The sequence below is a fragment of the Arvicola amphibius genome, chromosome X (genome assembly GCF_903992535.2).
Source record: "Arvicola amphibius chromosome X, mArvAmp1.2, whole genome shotgun sequence".
Taxonomy (NCBI): Eukaryota; Metazoa; Chordata; class Mammalia; order Rodentia; family Cricetidae; genus Arvicola; species Arvicola amphibius.
Window position 1 is genome coordinate 53,383,089 of NC_052065.1, and position 22,939 is coordinate 53,406,027.

At 38.9% G+C, this 22,939-nt stretch overlaps 1 protein-coding gene across 1 annotated transcript in view; it reads right to left on the reverse strand.

Annotated features, from left to right (window-relative positions):
• The window catches only part of Arhgef9 (Cdc42 guanine nucleotide exchange factor 9), a 399,573-nt gene that overhangs the window by 50,329 nt on the left and 326,305 nt on the right, over positions 1–22,939 (reverse strand). The window contains exon 4 of the mRNA XM_038316447.1: positions 9,119–9,298. Coding sequence (XP_038172375.1) covers positions 9,119–9,298 — 180 coding nt within the window. The remainder of the gene's footprint in view (positions 1–9,118; positions 9,299–22,939) is intronic.

The window sequence follows — 22,939 nt, forward strand, 5'->3', positions numbered from 1 at the left end:
AGTATAATAAAAAAAAGTGGAGTTCACCAAAAGATAGCATAAAACTCAAAGAATTCTAAAAGCAGGAAAACAAAAGAACATTACACGGAAGAAAGCTTTGATAAAGATCAAAAGATTTCTCCGATTCCATGTCTTAAGCCTGGATCAGGCATGGGAACAGCACGTAGCTTGACACAGATGCGCACAGAACTGAGGCAAAAACATCTTTGAGGATTAGATGGAAACATCAAACGGATTTTTCTGTACATATCATGGCACATAATACTGGATTGATCCTATACTGACATTCAGAGAGATACCTGGGGAGCTGCTGTATTTAACATGGAGAGCAAAAAGTCAACATGCACCAGTATTGTTGTTTGTTCCCTTTGCCATGGCTGGAGGTCATGGTTTTTTTGAGACTAGATGTTGTTGTTCAGAAGTCAACAAATATGTTCATAACCTGCTACACACTTGGTGTTTCCGCGGTGGGGGGGATGTGGGTCTTTGAAACAATTCAACTGGAAAATATAGTAAAGTAATATTCAGGTCTTAATATATAGCCTAGGTTGGTCTTGAATCATTATCCTCCTGCGTCTCCTAAGCAAGGTAGAAATATGATCAGCACCAGAGCCTGCAGGAGAATATAGGCACATCATCCAAACCGTGAGCTAGGCATCAGGAAGGACAGCTCAGAGGAGGTCCACTGCTGTACAATGGAATACTGAAAGACCACCCCCGAAAGGTGACTAGTATTGTGACCCAATCCATGAAGGAATGTCCACAAACAAGACCAACATCAGTGATCTGAGCTCACAATGGACTATAAAAAGGCACTACTGGCATCTGGTAGCCTAGAATGGAGCACTTTGTGTGGAGACGGGAGTAGAACAGGGAACACTATCAAGACTCTGTATTTCCATCTAGCCTTGTCTCCTTCACATTTATTCCTCCTTTAATAAATACCTAATGTCAGTTTAGCATGCCAGCTTGGTTCCCCCTTCTCCCCCTCCTTTTCCCCATTCTCCCTCTTCCTCTCTCTCTCTTCTTATATCTCCCTCCTTCTCTTTCCCCATTTCCCCTCTTCCCACCTCCATTTTCTCCCTCCCACCCTCACTTTTTGTTCCCTTTTCCTGTTCCCTCTCTTTCCCTTCTTATTCCCTCCATTTTTTTCTATTTAATAGGCTTTTACAAAATACAGAGTGTCTATGAGTCTGTGAGATTTCTGGCTCAGATTCCTGAGAACTGGGAAACTTTGAAGACTGCATTCCTTTAATCTTTTCATTCTACTTTTCACCCAAACTGCCTCATCTCCTTTGTCCCTACGGATGCCCTTTCTTTTGATGTTCCCCTTCTTCACATTTGACCTATCAACCCAATAATAGTCACTAGTCTCACTTTCATTTTTTCTATCCACTCTCAGTAATCGATGCCTTGTGTCATGAGGTACTATCAGAGTTCCCTTACTTCCTAAAATGGTTATTATTTAAAGGGTACTTTAAGTATATTAAATATATTTTAAATAATAGCTATCTGACTATTACTGTATTTCAGAGTGGTACAAGAAGAGGACATTACATTTCTGAATACACACACACACACACACACACATACACACACACAAACTGTCTTAGTTATGGTTTCTATTGGTGTGATAAACAGCATGACCAAAAGCGACTTGGAGAGAAAAGGGTTTATTTCCTCTTACAACATTTCTCCAATACCAAGAGTCACGGAAGGAACTCAATGCAGGAACCTGGAGGCAAGAACTGAAGCAGAAACAACAGAGCAAAGCTGATAACAAAAGTGGCTGGACCAGTTTTCAATCCCACCCACAATGATTGAAGGTTCTCTTTTCCTCACATCTCCTCCAGCATTTATTGTCAGGTGTTTTGCTGATCTTTGTCATTCTAACTGGGGTAAGATAAAAATCTCAGAGTTGTTTTGACTTGCATTTCCCTAACTGCTAGGGGAAATGAACACTTTTGAGATATCTATTAGACATTTTATTTCTTCTTTGAATTCTCTGTTCAGGTCCCAGGCTCATTTACGGAATGAGTCATATTTTGTTTTGTTTAAATTTTTTTAAATTTGAGTTTTTTATATATTGTGAACATTAATCCTCTGTCTGCTGTATAGCTGACAACCTATTAATACACATACGTGTATACATAAATATACATAAGTAGTTTAAAGGAAATCTTTAAGGGAACTTCTCTTTGCAACAGATGGAGACCATGACAGAAAATGTAGAGTTGTGGAGTTCATTCTCAAGACATAGATCTATAATACAACTTCTGTGCTTGAAGCTCAGGGATCATTGCAGAACCAGGGGCAAAAAGACTGTAAAAGCCAGAGGAGCAGGGAGTTTGCTGTAAGATTGTGTCTCCTAAGAATGTCAGAAGCCACACCCATAAAGTCTCAGCAACAAGACAGCATAAATAAGAGCTGAATACGGACAACAATAACAAAGCTAATGTAGAAACCTCATGAAGTCTCAATCTTACACAAAGATTCACGGGAAGCTAAGGAATTCTGAGAGCTGGAGAAATAATCTTTCCCAGGTAAAACCACACCAATTGGTTATTTAATATCAAATGGCTAGTCCTGAAAACATACATATAAGAAACATTATACAGACTAACAGATTATACACACACACACACACACACACACACACACACACACACACACAAAATTAATGAAAAAGAGGCCATAGATTTGAAAGAGAGTAAAAAGAGTTATATGGGAGGGGTTGGAAGGAGGAAAAAAACGGGCAAAGTAATTATACTATAAATAAATCAGGTCATTATAAACTCAAAAATTAGAAATAAATGCTACCAGCTATTTAACAACCTGAGTCAAATAATGCAACAGCTATTATTTCTGATGTGTGCATGCAGGTACAACGTTCAGTCACAGGAGAAGCCAGAACCTATACTAATGTGTTCTTCTGTTTGGGGGATTATTTCTCTAACCACCTGGGGTACCAATAGGCTCTGTTCAACTATTCAGGGTGTGGTAGAGCCTTGAGATTCTGACAGGAAGAATTGGGAATTAATTAGAATCCACCTCCTCTGTGCTTGTACCCACAATAATAACAGCATGAATATGTCCCAATTGTGTCAGCACTTCATAGAAAAGCACAATGCTTTTGATCAGACTGGTTTCTCCTGTTAATACTGGAAAAACAATCTTTGACACAATTTGAGACTTCAATCTCTTTAACCTGTGAAAATATTCCTTTTCTTTTTACTGAGAAAAAAACTGTTATGTTCTTTCTTTTTCTATCACCCTTAAAGTCTGGTGTCAAGAATGGCAGCATGCTGACTCTGGACTAAGCATGTAGATCAATTCTGGACATATAAGAAAGGGGTGATGCAGGGTGCCAGGGAATTTCTGAGTGAAGGTATGCATTGTTTGACAGGTGCATGACCATGTCAAGGACCCCAAGGCCTCATACCCATGGGAGTGACAAAGCCTTCCCCAGGTGATGACAAGGCTATCCTCTAGTCCAAGTGCAAATGTTAACAGTATGTGCAGAAAATGTCCCCTGTATGTAGTTTTTACTTCCTGGATATTTACTGCCTGAAGATAGCTCTCCTATAGAGACTGCTCCTACTGAGATTAGCTAAACCTGTCTCTTTTTCAGCTGTATACCTAATCTCTGCCTCCTTGTCCAGCTTTATGTAATAAGCCCACCTCCCTGTTCAACCATATATAACAAACCGAGCTTCAGGGCACTGTGGTTTCTCCATAAGGGAGCCCAGACAACCTTATCCCAGCTTTTCTGTGTTTCTGTATCTTTGTCTGTCTTTTTCTTCATTCCCTTGCCCTAGTTAGCTCATTATCTGGATTTGTGCAGATTGCCACAATCTATATCATGGACTCACCCTAGGTGTCCGTCAGAACAACGAATAAAAATATAGATGTAAGTATATAACTTGGAGTAACTTCAGACATTAGGAAAGTAAAAATGGGCCATGGGAGGTGGATCAGGGAACACTAATCAGGAGAATAATCGAACACAGTTGCTATTAAGGGGGAAAAGGGCAAAGTGGCTAGGGAAAAGTTACCCACGGTGAGAGGAAACCCTCACAGAGGAAGAGAGAAAGAAGAAGCATAAATAACACTAAGTATATGTGAAAAAGCCAAAGGACATTATGTTATTTTATAGCTACCCAAAATTTCATGTGATAGATACATAAGTTTATGTGTGTATACATATGCTATATATAACACATCTACAAATATTTTAATTAAAGATGCCAGTTGAAGTGACAATGCCTTCTCCCCAAATACATACACTATCTAACAACCCCCTCCCCCAGTGCTAGGAATGGGAAATGTCCTATTGAGATGCAGATTAGGAAGTCAGAGACTCCTAAAACAATATAGGCTACTGTCATTGCCCTTGGTGTCTTTCACAAAAGAAAGTAAGACCCTACTGCAGAAAATACCACAAACTCTGGACACAGGATTTGGAGGAAGGGATCTGGATCTGACATAGAATCATCATCACTGAGGACTAGCACTCATAGTTTTGGAAGGATCCATGCAAGCCACCAGTAGAGATTGGCAACCAATTATCCTATCAGCTGTAATCCCAACAAACCACAGCAATAAATAGCACAGCAATATATCCCCAAAGGTGCAATAGTGGCACTTATATCCGGAGACAACTAATAGTCACCTAGTTGAACATAACGTCTACTCAGTAGAAAGGAATTAATCCCTGACACTATAAATGTACCCAAGTATCCTTGCTGGTGAGGCCAATAAACCTAGAGGAGAACGTACTATTGTCATATTTTTAAAATTAATATATTTTCTAACAGCACTATAAATCCTTACACTTAGATACACATATAATATAGCTCTTACACTTTATTAGACACCTTCATTCTGTATAAATAAAGATAATTGCAGAAAGCTATAACTGGAAAAGATTCAGAGATAGCTGACCATGGGGAGCTATGGTATTTGTGCACTTGGGACCCAGTTGGTGGGACTGTTTGGGACAGATTAAGAGGTGTAACCTTGTTGGAGGAGTTGTGTCACTGGGGACAGGCTTTGAGGCTTTAAAAGACTCACAACGTCCCCACGCCGTGTGTGTGTGTGTGTGTGTGTGTGTGTGTGTGTGTGTGTGTGTGTGTGTGTGTGTGTAATATAAAAGTAAAAGGGAAGCTGTCTAGGGAAACAAAAGAGACTGATGGGAGGGAGATGGTTGAGAAAGAAGAAGATAGAGAATATGGGGGATATGGTCGACCTATGTCATGTACTTGTATAAAAATGTTCTTCAGTAATAGAGCACCATGTAAATGATTATACAAAATGAAAACATTTCAAGTTTTAAAACAGCAAATAAACAACAGATTTCTCCGCAGGTACATAGAGGAAATGGTGAGATGATAAATTTTGGAAGTAGATAATTTACTTTCGTCTCATTGTCACAGCTGGAACTCATTTGCCTCAAGATAAAGGGTCCTTTGAGTCTTACACTCAGAACTTATTTAAATAAGACTCTTACCGTTGAGTTTTGGAGTTGGTGTTGTAATTAGCTAAAACCTAGAAATTACTGGAACAATAAATGGATTTTGCAGATAAATAATGGTTTTAGGAGGCCTAGGGAAGGATAGTATGATTTGAATGCATACCCTTAAATTTTATGTTGAAATTTAATTGGCATTGCAATAGTATTAAGAAGGTCATTGAATTGTATAGTCTTTGGGTCTAGTTAATTATAGTGTGTAATTTTTAATTGCTACATTTTAAATAATAAATTTTAAAATAAAAATAAATCTTTGAAGTAAAGAAGAGGGATATTTAAGATCTGCCATCTCCCCTCATTAACCCCCAAAATGTTAGTAGAGCAAAAGTGGGTTGGTTATGTAGCTATAAGCTCTACAACCAATGGTTAGTTTGACTCATTCTTTTCTGTCTTGTATGTGCTCCTACGTCCTTGCCATACTATGATATAACAAGAAGATCCCTGCCATACTTTGTGGTAGGATGATGCCTTGGGACTTCCTAGCTTCCATACCTCTAAGAAACAGATTTCTTTGCTTTGTAAGTTATCATGGTATAGCAATATAAAATGGACTAAGATACTAAATAGTATGCTGTTGAATAACCAGTTGGTAAAAAAAGAAATGAAAAAGTGACTTACCCAAAAAAATGCCTCAGGACAAATAAAAATAAAAACACAACATCAAAAAAAAACATTTTGTTCATACAAAATGTAAAATATCATTCTCACAAAAACTAACACAATTATAAAATCCCTATTGAAACATGAGAGCTTGTGAATAGGCAATGAAAACAATACTAAGAAGGAAAAATCAGACAGAAGCATATAGGAGCCATAGGGGTGACAATGAGAGAGAGTAGCAAATTAGAACAAAGCAAATTAGAACACATAGATAGGTACGAAAATACCATAATGAAATTCGTTGCTTTGTACGTTAACCCAAAATAGTAATTTAAAAATTCTTCAAAACCATAATGAGATACCACTTTCTACTTAATGAAATTGATGATCATTTTAAATTAATAATATCAAATGTTAATCATTACATAGGACACCTGAAACAAAATATCAGTAGTGAAAATGTAAAACAGCATAACATTGTAAATGTTTTAGATTTATAAAATTATGGAAATTACATGTAACCTAGCTATTCTAATCCTAGTTATTTTTCAAAGACAAAATAAAAATTAATGTTTTCACCAAACCTTATGCTAGAATATTCATTCACAGGAGCTTTATTTATAAGTATTTATAACTGGGAGCAACCAAGATATTCATTAACTGGTGAATAGGTGAAAAAGATCAACTACTGGTAGAATTATCACATCATGAATGACATTGTGTTAAGTGAAAAAGGGCATGTACAAAAAATCTTGTCACTTTATTTCATTTTTATGACATTCTAGAAGAAGCAGTAATGTGATAATGAAAAGCAAATCAATGTTTGAAGGAACCTGGGGTTAAAACATAAAAGAAAGATAAGAACTTTCATGTAGAAATGAAAATATTCTAATGTTTTTTCAAGACAGGGTTTCTCTATGTAACAGCTCTGGCTGTCCTGGAGCTTGCTATGTAGAACAGGATGGCCTTGAACTCACAGAGATCTGTCTGCCTCTGCCTCCCAAGTCCTGGGATTAAAGGGGTGCACCACCACTTCTTGATTAGAATGGTAGTTACATAACTACTTACAATTACTAAAAAAAAAATCATTGCCATATATAATTCATATTGGGGAATCTTATATGTAAGTTATACCCAATACATCCTAAATAATAAAATAAAGATAAATACATGCTAGAACAATGTGACTTTTGAAGGGGCAAAACAATACTTCAAATGGATAGTATATCATTATCAAGTATTTATCCCAGTTTTATAACATTTATCATATGAAAATTGTTCAATTCAAATTAATAAAATATTAACATTAACATATTAAAGTATAAAAGAAAGTGAGTCTTCTTATCCCCTAGGGGACATAGGACAATGCAGGAAGACATGTACAAGTTGTTATAACTATTGGACAGGAAAACGATATTTGGCATCTATCAGATAGAGCCAAATAATGCTAATAACACACGTGACAATCCAAAGGAAACCTCTGGTTGAAGACATTGATCTGTGTTCTGCTTTCCTAACATGCAGTTGATATCTATGTGTTGCTATAAATGACCTATATCTAGTCTGCTCTTATGTAATACCTAGGAGCAAAATGTCCCATATGATGTTTTTGTTGTTCTGACTTCACTCCAGCACTCACAGCAGTGAATGCACTCAACAAGTTTGTGCCTGAGCATTCTGGATCTCTTATAGTGTCTCTCAGCTATAATTTTTGGAATGGAACTACTAGGTCATGCTCATGTGTAATATTTATAAAACTACTGAGGTACTATCTGAAATGGCTGACCTTGTCAATATACTGTGCAGAAAGAGTTACTATATCAGGTCTCAGGGTCGGATATGTAGAAAGGTCTCCTTTAAAAGTTTGACCTTCGCAAGCATCATAAAACTTGACTACCAACAAGGAGCCCTACCATGCCCTGGCCACAACAGCTCATTGTGCCAGACAGAAGAAGTAATGTGGTTTATATAAAATATTTGCTTTTCTTCTAAAAATCTGAAATTTTGGCAATGCTATACAAAGGGTACCTGTATAATCAATCCCCCATGAAATCTTGAACACAGAATCTTTAGTTTCTTAGAGACATTTCATACACTCCCCCAGGAACTTATTCTGTATAGCCTGAATTTTGATATACATGTATATATTATCTTTTGAAAAAAATACTTTATAGGGCTGAAAAGATGGCTCAGCAATACAGAGCACTAGCTGGTCTTCCAGAGGACCAGGGTTCAATTCCTAGCACCCAAAGGTTGGCTCACAACCATTAGTAGTAAAAGTCCTCTTTTGGCCAGCTTGGGTACTACATACACATACACATACACATGGTGCAGAGATACACATGCAGATAAAATATTTATGTACATAAAATAAGAAAATAAATTTAAAATACCTTATCAAAAATTAAATTGTTTATGAAAGATACACAGAAGAGAGAAACACAAAGGTATCACTGTAATTTTTTTTTCACCTTCTATATGAAGATAAAGAGCTAAAGTTACCCAGTAAGCTCAGGCACAGGTACCAAATTGTCACTAGTTTGCTTACTTTAAACCCATGGCTCCTTTTGTTACACTTACCACTTCTCATACTCTAGTTCTGACTTTTCATTACTTTTCAGGAACTACTTTCTAGAGAACTAGGCCTTATCTTATTTTTTAAATTATGCAGTGAATATATTGAATTCTGCCCCAAATATTGGCTCTCAAAGAAGCTGAACCCAACAGGAAAAGAAAAGAGAAGTTAGAAAAACAAATCCTCTTGATAACTTCCTAAAAGGTTGGGAGAGAAGAGAGTATAATAGCAAAGAAATAATCCTAAACAAGTTATAAATCTTCTAACCTTGTTAAAGATGAAGGGTCAAAATCAGTCATGTAAAAACTCATCCCCCACTCCAGAGTACCACAACTAACTAGAACCAGAAATCTCACATACCCTTCTATTGTTCCCTAACATTGCTTTTAAAATCAACAAAATAAGATGCTTACGTGCTCCAGGAAGCAAGGTCCTATCTCGCTGAGGTGGGGGTCATCATTGTTGTACTGCTTCTCCAGGTCTCTTACAAAGCCCATCTGAAATCTGTAGATGTCTTCAATGTTCCCAAAGATGACTTTCAGCTGCTCATCACTGAACATGTCCCTTCTCTTTCGGCACTGCTTCAGGTAGCCCTGCAGACAAAGGAAAAGCTCAGGGTGTGGATGTCCCGCCTACTGGTTCCTAAGCACATGGAGAATCATTTTCATTCCAGGAAGTAGGCAGGTAATACTTATTTCCAATTTTCACACGGGGAATGGAGCTCTAGTGAAGGGAATTATTAAATTAGTAACTCTTCAGAGTATGACTGGAGTGCTTGTTTTCCTTCTGTTTGGATGAGAAAAAAAAACAAAAGACCAAGGGCCATTTTCCAGAACCTAGATCGTACTTAGTATTAATTGTATTAAGAATATTAGGGGAAGATGGAGATAAATTTCAGTGGCAGAACATTTGCTGAGAATACCTAAGACCTGAGTTCAATGTCTAATACCACAAGGTATCTTATTTTTTGTTGATAGGGAATAAAATACCAAAGGTGTGAATGGGTTCAGCTAAAGCAAAAGTTACTAAAATAGCATGTATGGAAAACAATCTAGTAACCAAGGTAGAAGCACAAAAATCTCCAATAAAGAAACAAGAATTGAAAAAATGAAACCATTATTTCCTTACTTTGAGAAAAAGTCTATGTAGCCTGAACTCGCCTTGAACTCATTCCCCTTCTGCTTCAGAATCTTCAGAATCACAAGAACTTACAGAATGTCAGTGATGAAAGGAAAATGGAAAAGAATTCATTGCCTGATAAGAAAGTCCTAACATAATGGTGACAAAAGCATTCAGCCTTGATAGCACAGTCCCTGAGATGTCAATTCAGAAAATAGATAATAGCTATGTCCATTCTTCCCATTTGAAAAGTTTAAGGAAAGTTCCAAATAACTTATAATATCCAGAATGCAGCAAGAATGGTGGAGTTCAAAACCAGTATGGAAAGTAATGTTTATAAAAGAGAAAGATAGGACTGGGGAGGTAAATATCTGATTCCCCGGCTAGAGCCTACTCCAGAAGTGCCCCACTCCCACCCACCAGAGCCCCAGAAACCTGAGGGTAGCCTCTCCATACCCCCAAACACCCCCCACAGCATCTGAGACAACCAGAGTCTTGGCCCCACCCCAACCTGGAGAGGTGATTGTCTGGCTCCCTGGCAGGAGGGCTCTATTCTCTAGGCCCTAGCCCCTTGAAGAACATCCCTGCCCCACCCCGACCCAGGAAAACCACAAAGACCTGGGAGCAACCTTTCCACACCCCCAACCATCTCCCACAGCATCTGAGACCACCAGAGTCTTGGCCCTGCCTTCACCTGGAGAGGTGTTTGGCTCTCTGATGGGAGGGCCCTCCTATAGGCCCCTGGAGGAACATCCCTGCCCCACCCCCACCCAGCAAAGCCAGAGATGTGGGAGCAGTCTCCCCACACCCCCAACCACCCCTGACAAAATCTGAGATCACCAGAGCCTTGCCCGCCTACACTTGGAGAGGGAGTGTCTAGGTTCCCAGCTGGGAGGGCCCTATCCACTAGGCCCTAGACCCCTGAGGCACACCCCATGCATCACTCCACCCAGCGAAGCCTCAGAGACCTGGCAGCAGCCTCCCATACCCCTAACCACTCCCCAAGGCATCTGCAACCACCTGATTCTAGGCCCCATCTACTCCTGGAGGAGCTTCAGAGTCATATCAGCATCCATCAGTGGCACAGACATGCCTGCATCTGGAGGAAGAGCTACTACCTAAGTCACAAGTCCTACCTGCACCAATTGGAGGAAGAGGGATCTCCTGAAGCACAAGCCCCACTGGAGGAAGACATGGGCAATGGCAGTGTAGGAATACATTCAACAGCCAGGAGGTGGTGGCACATACCTTTAATCCCAGCACTCAGGAGGCAGAGACAGGCAGATCTCTGTGAGTTCGAGGCAAGTCTGGTCTACAATAGCTAGGACAGCCAGGGCAGTTACACAGAGAAACTCTGACTTGAAAAAACAAAATAACACATTCAACAACATAAAGAACAACATAAAGAACCACCAGAAACTAGTGGTTCTACATCAGCAAGACATGAACATCCCAACGCAGATAAAGCAGAATAAAATGAACTTAAAAATAACTTCATGAAGATGATAGAGGCCCTTAAAGAGGAAATGAAAAATTCCCTAAAAAAAGTAGAGGAAAACTGATGAATATCTTGACTATCACCTTAGAACCTTCGTTCTATGGATAGAGATAGAGACAGAGACCCACACTGGAGCACTGGACTGAGCTCCCAAGGTCCAGTTGAAGAGCAGAAAGAGGGAGAAGATGAGCAAGGAAGTCAGGACCACAAGGGGTTCGTCCACCCACTGAGAAGGTGTGACTGATCTAAGGGGAGCTCACCAAGGCCAGCTGGACTGGGACTGAACGAGCATGTGATCAGACTGGACTCTCTGAATGTGGCTGACAATGGGAGCTGACTGAGAAGCCATTGATAATGGCACTGGGATTTGATTCTACTGCATGTAATGGCTTTCTGGGATCCTAGTCTGTTTTGATGCACACCTTCCTAGGCCTGGATGGAGTGGGGAGGGCCTTGGACTTCCCACAGGGCAGGGTACCCTGCCCTCTCTTAGGACTGAAGAGGGAGGGGGAAGGGGAGGGAAAAGGAAATGGGAGGAGGGGAGGAGGCGGAAATTTTGAAGGGTATTATTTATAAAGCAAAAAAATAAGTAAAATGTTTGAATTTAAAACAAGAAAAAGAAAAGTTGTAAGAAACCAACAAATTGCTTGAAGCAAGCAAAGAAAGCCACAAAAAACCAAACAGGTGAAGGAAATGGTTCAAGACTTGAAATCTGAAATAGAGGCAATGAAGAAAACAAAAACTGAGGGAATTCTGGAAAAGGAAAATCTGGGTAAATGTGAGGCAAGCATAGCCAACAGAATACAAGAGATGGAAGAGAGAGTCTCAGGTGTTGAAGATATGATAGAGGAAATAGATTTGTCAGTCAAAGAAAATGTTAAATCCAACAAACTCTTAACACAAAAGATCCAGGAAATCTGGGACACCATGAAAATACCAAACCTAAAAATAATAGGGATAGAAGAAGGAGAAGATGTCCAGCTCAAAGACACAGAAACTATATTCAAACCATAGAAGAAAATTTCCCAACCTAAGAAGAGCATGCCTATGAAAGAACAAAAAGATTACAGAACACTAAATAGACTGGACCAAAACAAAGTCGCCTTGCCACATAATAATCAAAACACTAAACATACAGAATAAAGAAAGAATAGTAAGAGATGTAAAGGAAAAAGGCCAAGTAACATATAAAGGTAAACCTATCAGAATTACACTTGGCTTCCCAATGGAATCTCTGAAAGCCAGGTCATACTTAGCAGACACTAAGGGGCTACAGACACCAGCTCAGACTACTATACCAAGCAAAACTTTCAATTACCATAAATGGAAAAAAAGAATAAGATATCCCATGACAAACCAGATTTAAACAATACCTATCCACAAATCCAACTCTACAGAAAGTACTAAAAGAAAAAACTCCAAACCAAGGAAGCTAGCTACACCCACAAAAACACAGGCAATAGATAATCCAACACTAGCAAAACCCAAAGAAGGAAAAAAAATTGACCACATACTCAGGAACAAAGCAAACCTCAACAGATACAAAATGGCTTAACAGATCACCATGGCTTAAAGTTAGAATTCAAAAACAACACTAATTGCAGAAAACCAACAAACTCATGGAAATTGAGCAATCGAATCACCCCTGGGTCAAGAAAGAAATAAAGAAATTAAACACTTCCTAGAATTCAATGAAAATGAATACATAACACACCCAAATTTATTGGACTCTTTGAAAGCAATGCTATGAAGGTTCAAGAAGCATACAGAACATCAAATAGCCTGGATCAAAAAAAAAAAATCCCTCACCCTATAATAATCAAAACATAAAACATACATAATAAAGAAAGAATATTAAGAGCTGCAAAGAAAAAATGTCAAGTAACTTATAAAGGTAAACATATCAGACTTACACCTGACTTCTCTATGGAAACCATGAAAGCCAGAAGGTCATGGATAGATGTACTGCAGAAACTAAGAGACCATGGATGCAAGCCCAGATTACTATACCCAGCCAAGCTTTCATTCACTATAAATGGAGAAAACAAAATATTGCAGGATAAAAACAAATTTAAACAATACATAGCCACAAATCCAGCCTTACAGAAAGTAATCGAAGGAAAATCACAAACCAAGGAGTCCAACAATGCCCACAATAACTCAGACATCTAGCGACCCTTCACCAGCACAACTCAAAGAAGGGAAACACACAAACTCTACTACCAAAAAAAATGATGACTGGAGTTAACAACCACTGGTCATTAATATCACTTAATAAGTGGCAGGTTACAAGATCAACTAAAAAAAAAAAATCAGTAGCCCTCCTATACACAAAGGACAGAGAAGCAGAGAGGAAATTCAGAGAAATTTCACCTTTTACGATAGCCACAAATAGCATAAAATATCTTGGGGTAACTCTAACCAAAGAAGTGAAAGATCTATTTGACAAGAACTTTAAGTCTTTGAAGACAGAAATTGAAGAGGACACCAGAAAATGGAAAGACCTCCCATGCTCTTGGATGGGTAGGATCAACATAGTAAAAATGGCAACTCTACCAAAGGCAATCTATAAATTCAACACAATCTGCATTAAAATCCCAACAAAATTCTTCACAGACCTTGAGAGAACAATAATCAACTTTATATGGAAAAACAAAAAAGCCCAGGATAGCCAAAACAATCCTTATAATAAAGGAATTTCTGGAGGCATTACCATCCCTGATGTCAAACTCTATTACAGAGCTACAGTAATGAAAACAGCTTGGTACTGGCATAAAAAAGAAGTCGACCAATGGAATCGAATAGAAGACCTGGATATTAACCCACAAACCTATGAACACATTATTTTTGACAAAGGAGATAAAAGTAGACAATGGAAGAAAGAAAGCATCTTCAACAAATGGTGCTGGCAGAACTGGATGTCAACCTGTAGTAGAATGAAAATAGATCCATATCTATCACCATGCACAAAACTCAAGTCCAGATGGATTAAAGATCTCAATATCAATCAGAACACACTGAACCTGATAGAAGAGAAAGTGGGAAAGAGTCTACAACATATAGGCACAGGAGACCATTTCCTACGTATAACCCCAGTAGCACAGACAATAGGGTAACATTGAATAAATGGGACCTCCTAAAACTGAGAAGCTTCTGTAAAGCAAAGGACACTGTCAATAAGACAAAAAGGCAACCTACTGGTTCGGAGAAGATCTTCAACAACCCTGCAACAGACAAAGGTCTGATCTCCAAAATATATAAAGAGCTCAAGAAACTAGACTTTAAAATGCCAATTAACCCAATTAAAAAACGGGGTTCTGATCTGAACAGAGAATTCTCAACTGAAGAAGTTCAAATGGCCAAAAGACACTTAAGGTCATGTTCAACCTCCTTAGCGATCAGGGAAATGCAAATCAAAACAACTTTGAGATACCATCTTACCCCTGTCAGAATGGCTAAAATCAAAAACACCAATGATAGCCTTTGCCGGAGAGGATGTGGAGTAAGGGGTACACTCATCCATTGCTGGTGGGAATGCAAACTTGTACAACCACTTTTGAAATCCGTGTGGTGGTTTCTCAGGAAATTTGGGATCAACCTACACCAGGATCCAGCAATAATACCACTCCTGGGAATATACCCAAGAGATGCCCTATCATACTACAAAAGCATTTGTTCAACTATGTTCATAGCAGCATTATTTGTAATAGCCAGATCCTGGAAACAACCTAGATGCCCCTCAATGGAAGAATGGATAAAGGAAGTGTGGAATATATATGCATTAGAGTACTACTCATCGGTAAAAAACAATGACATCTTGAATTTTGCATGCAAATGGATGGAAATAGAAAACACCATCCGGAATGAGGTAACCCAGACCCAAAAATATGAATATGGTATGTACTCACTCATTAGTGGATTCTAGCCATAGAATTGAGCCTATATTTCATGATCCTAGAGAAGCTAGATAGGAAGGTGAACCCAAAGAAAAACATGTTATTATCCTCCTGGATATTGGACGTAGACAAGATTGCCAGGCAAAAATTGAGAGCCTGGCGGTGGGGGCAGGATGGGGGTAAGGGGAGATGGGGAGAGAGAAGTGAGAAGGGGAGGATGGGGAGAGCTTGGGGGAATGGGACGGTTTCGGGATGGAGGAAGAGTGGATATGGAATCAGGGAAGTATATATCTTAATTAAGGGAGCCATTTGAAGGTAGGCAAGAGATTGGACTCTAGAGGGGTTCCCAGGTGTCCAAGGAGATGTCCCCATCTTGCTCCTTGAGCAGCTGGGGAGAGGGGGCCAGAACTGGCCCTTTACTATAGCCACACTGATGATTATCTTGCATATCACCATAGAACCTTCATCTGTCGTTGGATGGAGATAGAGAGACAGAGACCCACATTGGAGCACTGGACTGAGCTCCTAAGGTCCAAATGAGGAGCAGAAGGAGGGAGAACATGATCAAGAAAGTCAGGACCGTGAGGGGTGTGCCCATTCACCGAGACAATGGGACTGATCTAATGGGAGCTCACCAAGGCCAACTAGACTGGGACTGATGGAGCATGTGGTCAAACCGGACTCTCTGAACGTGGCTGACAAGGAGGGCTGACTGAGAAGCCAAGAACAATGGCACTAAATGTTGATTCTACTGTATGTACTGGCTTTGTGGGAACCAGTCTGTTTGGATCCTCACCTTCCTAGACCTGCATGGATGGGGGAGGAACTTGGACTTCCCACAGGGCAGGGAAAGCTGACTGCTCCTTGGACTAGAGAGGGAAGGGGAGGGGGGTTGGAGGTAGGGGAAGGGAAATGGGAGGAGGGGAGGAGGTGAAAATTTGTAAAATTATATAATTTAATAAAAAAATAAAAATTAAAAAAAAGAAAGCAATGCTAAGAGGAAAGTTCATAGTACTAAGTGACTACATAAAGAAATCTCACACTAGCAACTTACCGGCACACCTCAAAACTCTATAACAAAAAAAGTAAACTCATGCAGGAGGGGTAGATGACAGGAAATAATCAAATTGAGGGCTGAAATCAATAAAATAGAAACAAAGAAAGCAATACAAAGAATCAATGAGACAAAGAGTTCGATCTTTGTGAAAAATCAACAAGATAGACAAACCTTGACCCAAATTAATCAAAAGGCAGAGAGATAATATGCAAATTAATAAAATCAGAAATGAAGAGGGGGCCATAATAATAGACACTGAGGAAATCCAGAGAATCATTAGGTCATACTTCAAAAACCTGTATTCCACAAAATTGGAAAATTTGAAGGAAATGGATAATTTTCTTGATAGGTAGCACATACCAAAATTAAATCAAGACTAAATAAACAATTTAAATAGACCCATAATTGCTAAGGAAATAGCAGCAATCATTAAAAGTCTCCCAGCCAAAAAAAGAAGCCCATGGCCAAATGATTTCAGAGCAGAATTCTACCAGAATTTCAAAGGAGAGCTAATACCAATACTGCTCAAAATTGTTCCACTAAATAGAAACAGAGGGGACACAGCCAACTCTTTCTACAAAGTGAGAGTTACCCTGTACCCAATCCATAGAAAGACGCAACTAAGAAAGAGAATTATAGACCTATCTCCCTCATGAACTTTGATGCAAAAATGCTCAATAAAATACTGGCAAATCGAATCCAAGGTTACACACCAGAAAAATCATCGACCATGATCAAGTAGGCTTCATTCCAGAGATGCAGAGAGGGTTCAATGTATGAAAATCCATCAGTGTAATCCAGCATATAAACAAAATGAAAGAAAAAAAAACCACATGATCATCTGATTAGATACTGAAAAAGTCTTTGACAAAATATAACACCCCTTTGTGATAAAGGTCTTAGAGAGATCATGGATACAAAGAACATACCTAAGCATCATAAAATTAATATACAGCAAGCCAACAGCCAACATCAAACTAGGGAGAAACTTAAAGCAATCCACTAAAATCAGGAACTAGACAAGGCTGTCCACTCTCTATATATCTATTTAAATATAGTACTCAAAGTTCTAGCTAGAGCATTAAGACAATAAAAAAATCAAAGGGATACAAATTAAAAAGGAAGAAGTCAAACTTTCATTATTTGCAGATGATACAATAGTTTACATAAGTGGCCCCCAAAACTCTACCAGGGAACAAATACAGCTGATAAACACCTTCACTAATGCGGCAGGATACAATATTAACTCAAAAAATCAGATGTTACATAGGCTAAGAAAGAAATCAGAGAAGCATTACCCTTCACAATAGCCACAAACAACATAAAATTTCTTGGAGTAACTCTAGCAAAAGAAAGGAAAGTCCAGTAAACAAGAACTTTAAGTCTTTAGAGAAAGAAATTGAAGAAGATATCGGAAAATGGAAAAATCTCCCATGCTCTTGGATAGGTACGATCAACATAATAAAAATGGCAATCTTTCCAAAATCTACAGATTCAATAAAATTCCCATCAAATCCCAGCACAATTCTTCACAGACCTTAAAAGAATAGTACTCAACTTCATATGGAAAATCAAAAGAACCAGGATAGCAAAAACAATCCTGTACAATAAAGAAACTCCCAGAAACATCACCATCCCTGACTTCAAACTCTACTATAGAGTTACAGTAATGAAAACAGCTTGGTATAGACAGGTGGACCACTGTAATCGAATCAAATAAAAGACTCCAATATCAATCCACAGATTTATAAAAAACTGATTTTTAACAAAGAAACTAAAATCATATATTGGAAAAAAAGCATCTCCAACAAATTATGCTGGCATAACTGGATGTCAACATGCAGAAGAATGCAAACAGATTCATCCTCATGTACTAAAATCAAAGACCTCAACATAAATCCAGCTACACTGAACCTGATACAAGAGAAAGTAGGAAGTAGCCTGGAACACATTGGTACAGGAGACCACTTCCTGAATATAACACCAGTAGCACAGACACTGAGATCGACAATTAATAAATGAGATCTGAAACTGAAAAGCTTCTGTAAGGCAAAGGGCATAGTCAACAAGACAAATAGCAACCTACAGAATGGGAAAAAATCTTCACCAACCCCACATCTGACAGAGGGCTGATCTCCAAAATATACAAAGAACTCAAGAAACTAGATTCAACATATCAAATAATCCAATTAAAAATGGGGTACAGATCTAAATAGAATGCTCAACAGAAAAAAAAAGCACTTAAGGAACTGCTTAACATCCTTCGTCTTCAGGGAAATGCAAATCAAAACAACTCTGAGACACAATCTTAAACCTGTAAGAATGGCTAAGATCAAAAACACTAATGAAAGCTCATGCTGGAGAGGATGCTGAGTAAGGGGAACACTCATCCATTGCTGGTGGGTGTGTAAATTTGTACAGCCATTTAGGAAATCAGTATGGAAGTTTCTCAGAAAATTGGGAATCAATCTACCTCAAGATACAGTAATAACACCCTTGAGCATATACCCCAAGGATGCTCACTCATACAAGGACATTTGCTCAGCTATGTTCACAGCAACATTATGCATAATAGCTAGAATCTGGTAACAACCTAGATGTCCTTCATCTGAAGAATGGATAAAGAAAGTGTGGTACATTTACACAATGGAGTGGTAAAAAACAATGACATCTTGAAATTTACAGACAAATGTATGGAACTAGAAAAAGCCTTCCTGAGTGAGGTTACTCAGACACAGAAAGATAAACATAGTATGTACTCACTCAAGTGGATATTAGTCATAAAACAAAGAATAACCAGCCTACAGTCCGCAAACCCAGAGAAGACAGGGAACAATGAGAACTTTAAGAAAGACATACATGGATCCCCAAGAAGGGGAAGTAGACAAGAGCTCTTTGGTAAATTGACAGCATGGGGAGAGGGTGGAGAGTGATAAGGAAGTGGGGAAGGGAGAAGAGGAGTGGGGAGAATAATATAAAAGATTGGAAAGGTAGAGTTGGGTGAAGGACAGAGAAGAGGAGCAAGGATATGATACCTTGAAAGAGGGAGCCATTGTGGGGTTAGGAAGAAAACAGGCAGTAGAGAAAAATCTCAGGAATCCACAAGGATGACCCCAGCTAAGAATCTAAATAATAGTGAAGAGGGTACCTTAACTGCCTTTCCCCTGTAAACAGATTGATGACTATCTTAACTGTCTTCATCAGTAACTGATGGAAGTAGAAGCAGAGATCCACAGCTAAGCATTGGGTTGAACTCCTGGAGTCCATCTGAAGAGAGGGAGGGACAATAATATAAGCAAAGGGGTCAAGACCATGATGGGAAAACCCACAGAAACAGCTGACCTGAGCTAGTAGGAGCTCACTGACTCTAGACACCTGGAGAACCTGCATAAGACCGAACAAGGCTCTTTGAATGTGGGTAACAGTTGTGTGGCTTGGGAAATTTGTAGGGCCACTAACAGTGGAACCAGTATTTATCTCTAGTGCATGAACTGGCTCTTTGGAGCCCATTCCCTAAGGAGGGATGCCTTGCTCAGCCTAGATATAGTGAGGAAGGCCTTAGTCCTGCCTCAACTTGACATGCCAGACTTTGTTGACTCCCCATGGGAAGCCTCACCCTGTCTGAGGTGTGGATGGGGGTGGGGTGGGGAGAAGGTGGAGAGCACAGGAGGACCTGAAGGAGAGAGAACTGGGATTGGTATGCAAAATAAGATTCTTTTAAAAGTAAAAAAGGAGAAATGTAGGAAATGACAGTGAAGCATCCCAATTCTCCTAATATTTTCATTATCATTGTGAAGTAATTTGTTTTCTTCCTATTATGTACATTGAAATTTAACTCTATATTAAGAAGAATGTAGGGTGGTAGAGTACTTTCTGAAAGTTAATGACAAGGAATTAATGCAAGTACAATTCTGTTATATTTGTACATTTTTGACAGTTTTTTTTACTTTCAAACTCTGATTTTTTTTAAATTGTTTTTTAAAATTTTTTAAAATTTTTATTATCCAAAGTAAGAATACGTATTTCCAGAAAAATACAAAGAACAAAATATATAACTACCACCAGGAAAGGAAATTTATTATTTTCTAAATGTCTCCTTCAGATGTAGTATTTTCCAATATTTAGAAGGCTCTTCAAAAAGAAAGTAAAGGATCAGGTATAATAATATGGGAGGGAGAAGAGAGATCAAATGAGATCATTAGCTTCCTTTACTTTGACTGTGTACTGACTATGAATTTTATATAGCAGTGGACTGGGGACTTATCAATATATGTGGCTTCTCTTTCACACATTTTTGAAAGTATGTAAGTTTTCAGATGAGTTGGTCATGAAATGTGATGGCTCAAAATATAAATGCTATCTTACGTTAGAAAAAAGACAAAAAGACTGAGGCAAACCAAAGAGAGGGGTAATGTGAGCAGTCATACAACTGTGGGAGAGCAGTGTTCAGTTCTGAACACCCTTTCAGAGGACCAGCAGCCTGCAACACATCAGAGAGACTTCACAAGTCTGAGGTTTTATTCGTTGGTGGAGGGCTTGCCTAGCATGAATACAGCCTTGAAATTGATCCTCACCACAAAGTAAACTGGGTATGGTAATGCATTCCACTCCCAGAACTTGGGTTGTAGAGGTGAGAAACCAGAAGTTCAAGACCAGCTTAGGATATAAAAGAAACGGTTAAAAAATAAAAAGTCTACCCAGAAAGTATTGTTAAATTGTTTAGAGTGAGGGATGTTATAGATTGATGCCTCACATGAGAAGATGTCATTCTTAAAAGATACTATGGGTACCATGACATCTCCAAGTAGTTTTGATTTGCATTTCTCAAATTCAGAAGGATAAGGAATGCTTTTTTTAAAGATATCTCTTAGTTATTTTTATTTCTTCTTTTGAGAATCCTTTGCTCAAATCAATAGTTTGGTGTCTAATTGGGACATTTGTTTACTTTACTTTTTATTTTTTGAGTTCTTTATATATTCTGGATGATAATCCTCTCCATTGAGATTTCAATTCACAACAGCCAGAATGGCTAAGATCAAGAAAACAACTCACAACAAATGCTTGTGAGGACAAAGGGAAAGCATAACCCATATTCACTGTTGCGATCACAGACTGGTATAGCAACTCTGGAAATCAGTGTGAAAATCACCAAAAAGCCAAAAATAAATCTGCCATATGCTAAGCTATACCATTCCTTGGCATTTATTCAAAAGGCTGACATCCTACCTCCCAGATGCTTTTTTCAGCCATGTTCATTGCTACTCTATTCAGAGTAGCTAGGAAATAGAACCTAAATGTCCTTCAACTGATGAGTGCATAATGAAAATATGGTGCATACGGACAATAGGATTCTATTCAGCTGTGAAGATCAATGAAAATAAAATTATGAAAATTTCAGGTAAAAGAATAAAACTAGAAAATATTTGACCAAGTGAGGTAGCCCAGACCCAGAAAGACAAGTGCCACGAAGTTCTTTGTTATTTCTGGATCCTAGGTCCAATTCTTCAGATGTGCAGAAACTCTTCAGATATTACCAGGAGTAACTACAAAAACAGATCCTATTGCCATACTCATGAATATCTTGCATATCACCATAGAACCTCCACCTGGCATTGGATGGAGAAAATGACAGAGCCCCACATAGGAGCACCGGACTGAGATCCCAAGGTCCCGATGAGGAGCAAAAGGAGGGAGATCATGAGCAAGGAAGTCAGGACCGTGAGGAGTGCGTTTACCCATTGAGACGGTGGGACAGATCTAACGGGAGACCACCAAGTCCAGTTGGAATGGGACTGATGGAACAGGGGACCAAACCAGACTCTCTGAATGTGGCTGACGGTGGAGGAGGACTGAGAAACCAAGGACAACGGCAATGAACATGAACTCTACAGCATGGACGGGCTCACTGTGAACCTTGTCAGTTTGGTTGCTCACCTTCCTGAACTTAGGGGGAGCTGGGAGGACCTTGGACTTAACATAGTGAAGGGAACCCTGATGGCTCTTTGTCTTGGAGAGGGGTGGAGTGGGGGTATGGGTGGAAGGGAGGGGAGGGAAGGGGGAGGAGATGGAAATCTTTAATTAAAAAAATGAGAAGAAAAAAAAAGAAAGGGACTGTATGGGGGAGCTGTATAGCTTTACAGAGGGAAATATCAAGAGACAGATGATATAAAGGGGAGAATGGGGGACTTAGCTGGGGAGGGGAGATGGAATACAACATAGAAGATAGACAGGAGGAATAGATAACACTAAGAAGTTTGAAATGTCCACAAGGAATCATCTTATCTTACCTAATATTATATAGAATATATATTACACTGTTTAAATCAAGCTATACCACCAGCAATAACAATATTCCCCAAGAGTCATAGTCTATCCAACAAAAATCCCAGTACCAGGCACAAAAACTGCTTTCTCTTTATACATGAATAGAAAGTAATTTACAAGAATGTGTTCTGGGTCAGGAAGGATTAAGTGGGGTGGTGGATGGGAAGGCAAGATAAAACAAGTAGTATGGGGAGGGATAATTAACAGTAATAACTTTTGAAAAAGCCACATGGAAACCTTATACTGTAAATTGCTTCCTAAAATGCCTACATATATACATCTAAAAGGAGTTTAGGTGGAGTCACCTTCTAATAGGGGACAATGCCTCATCAGATATCCT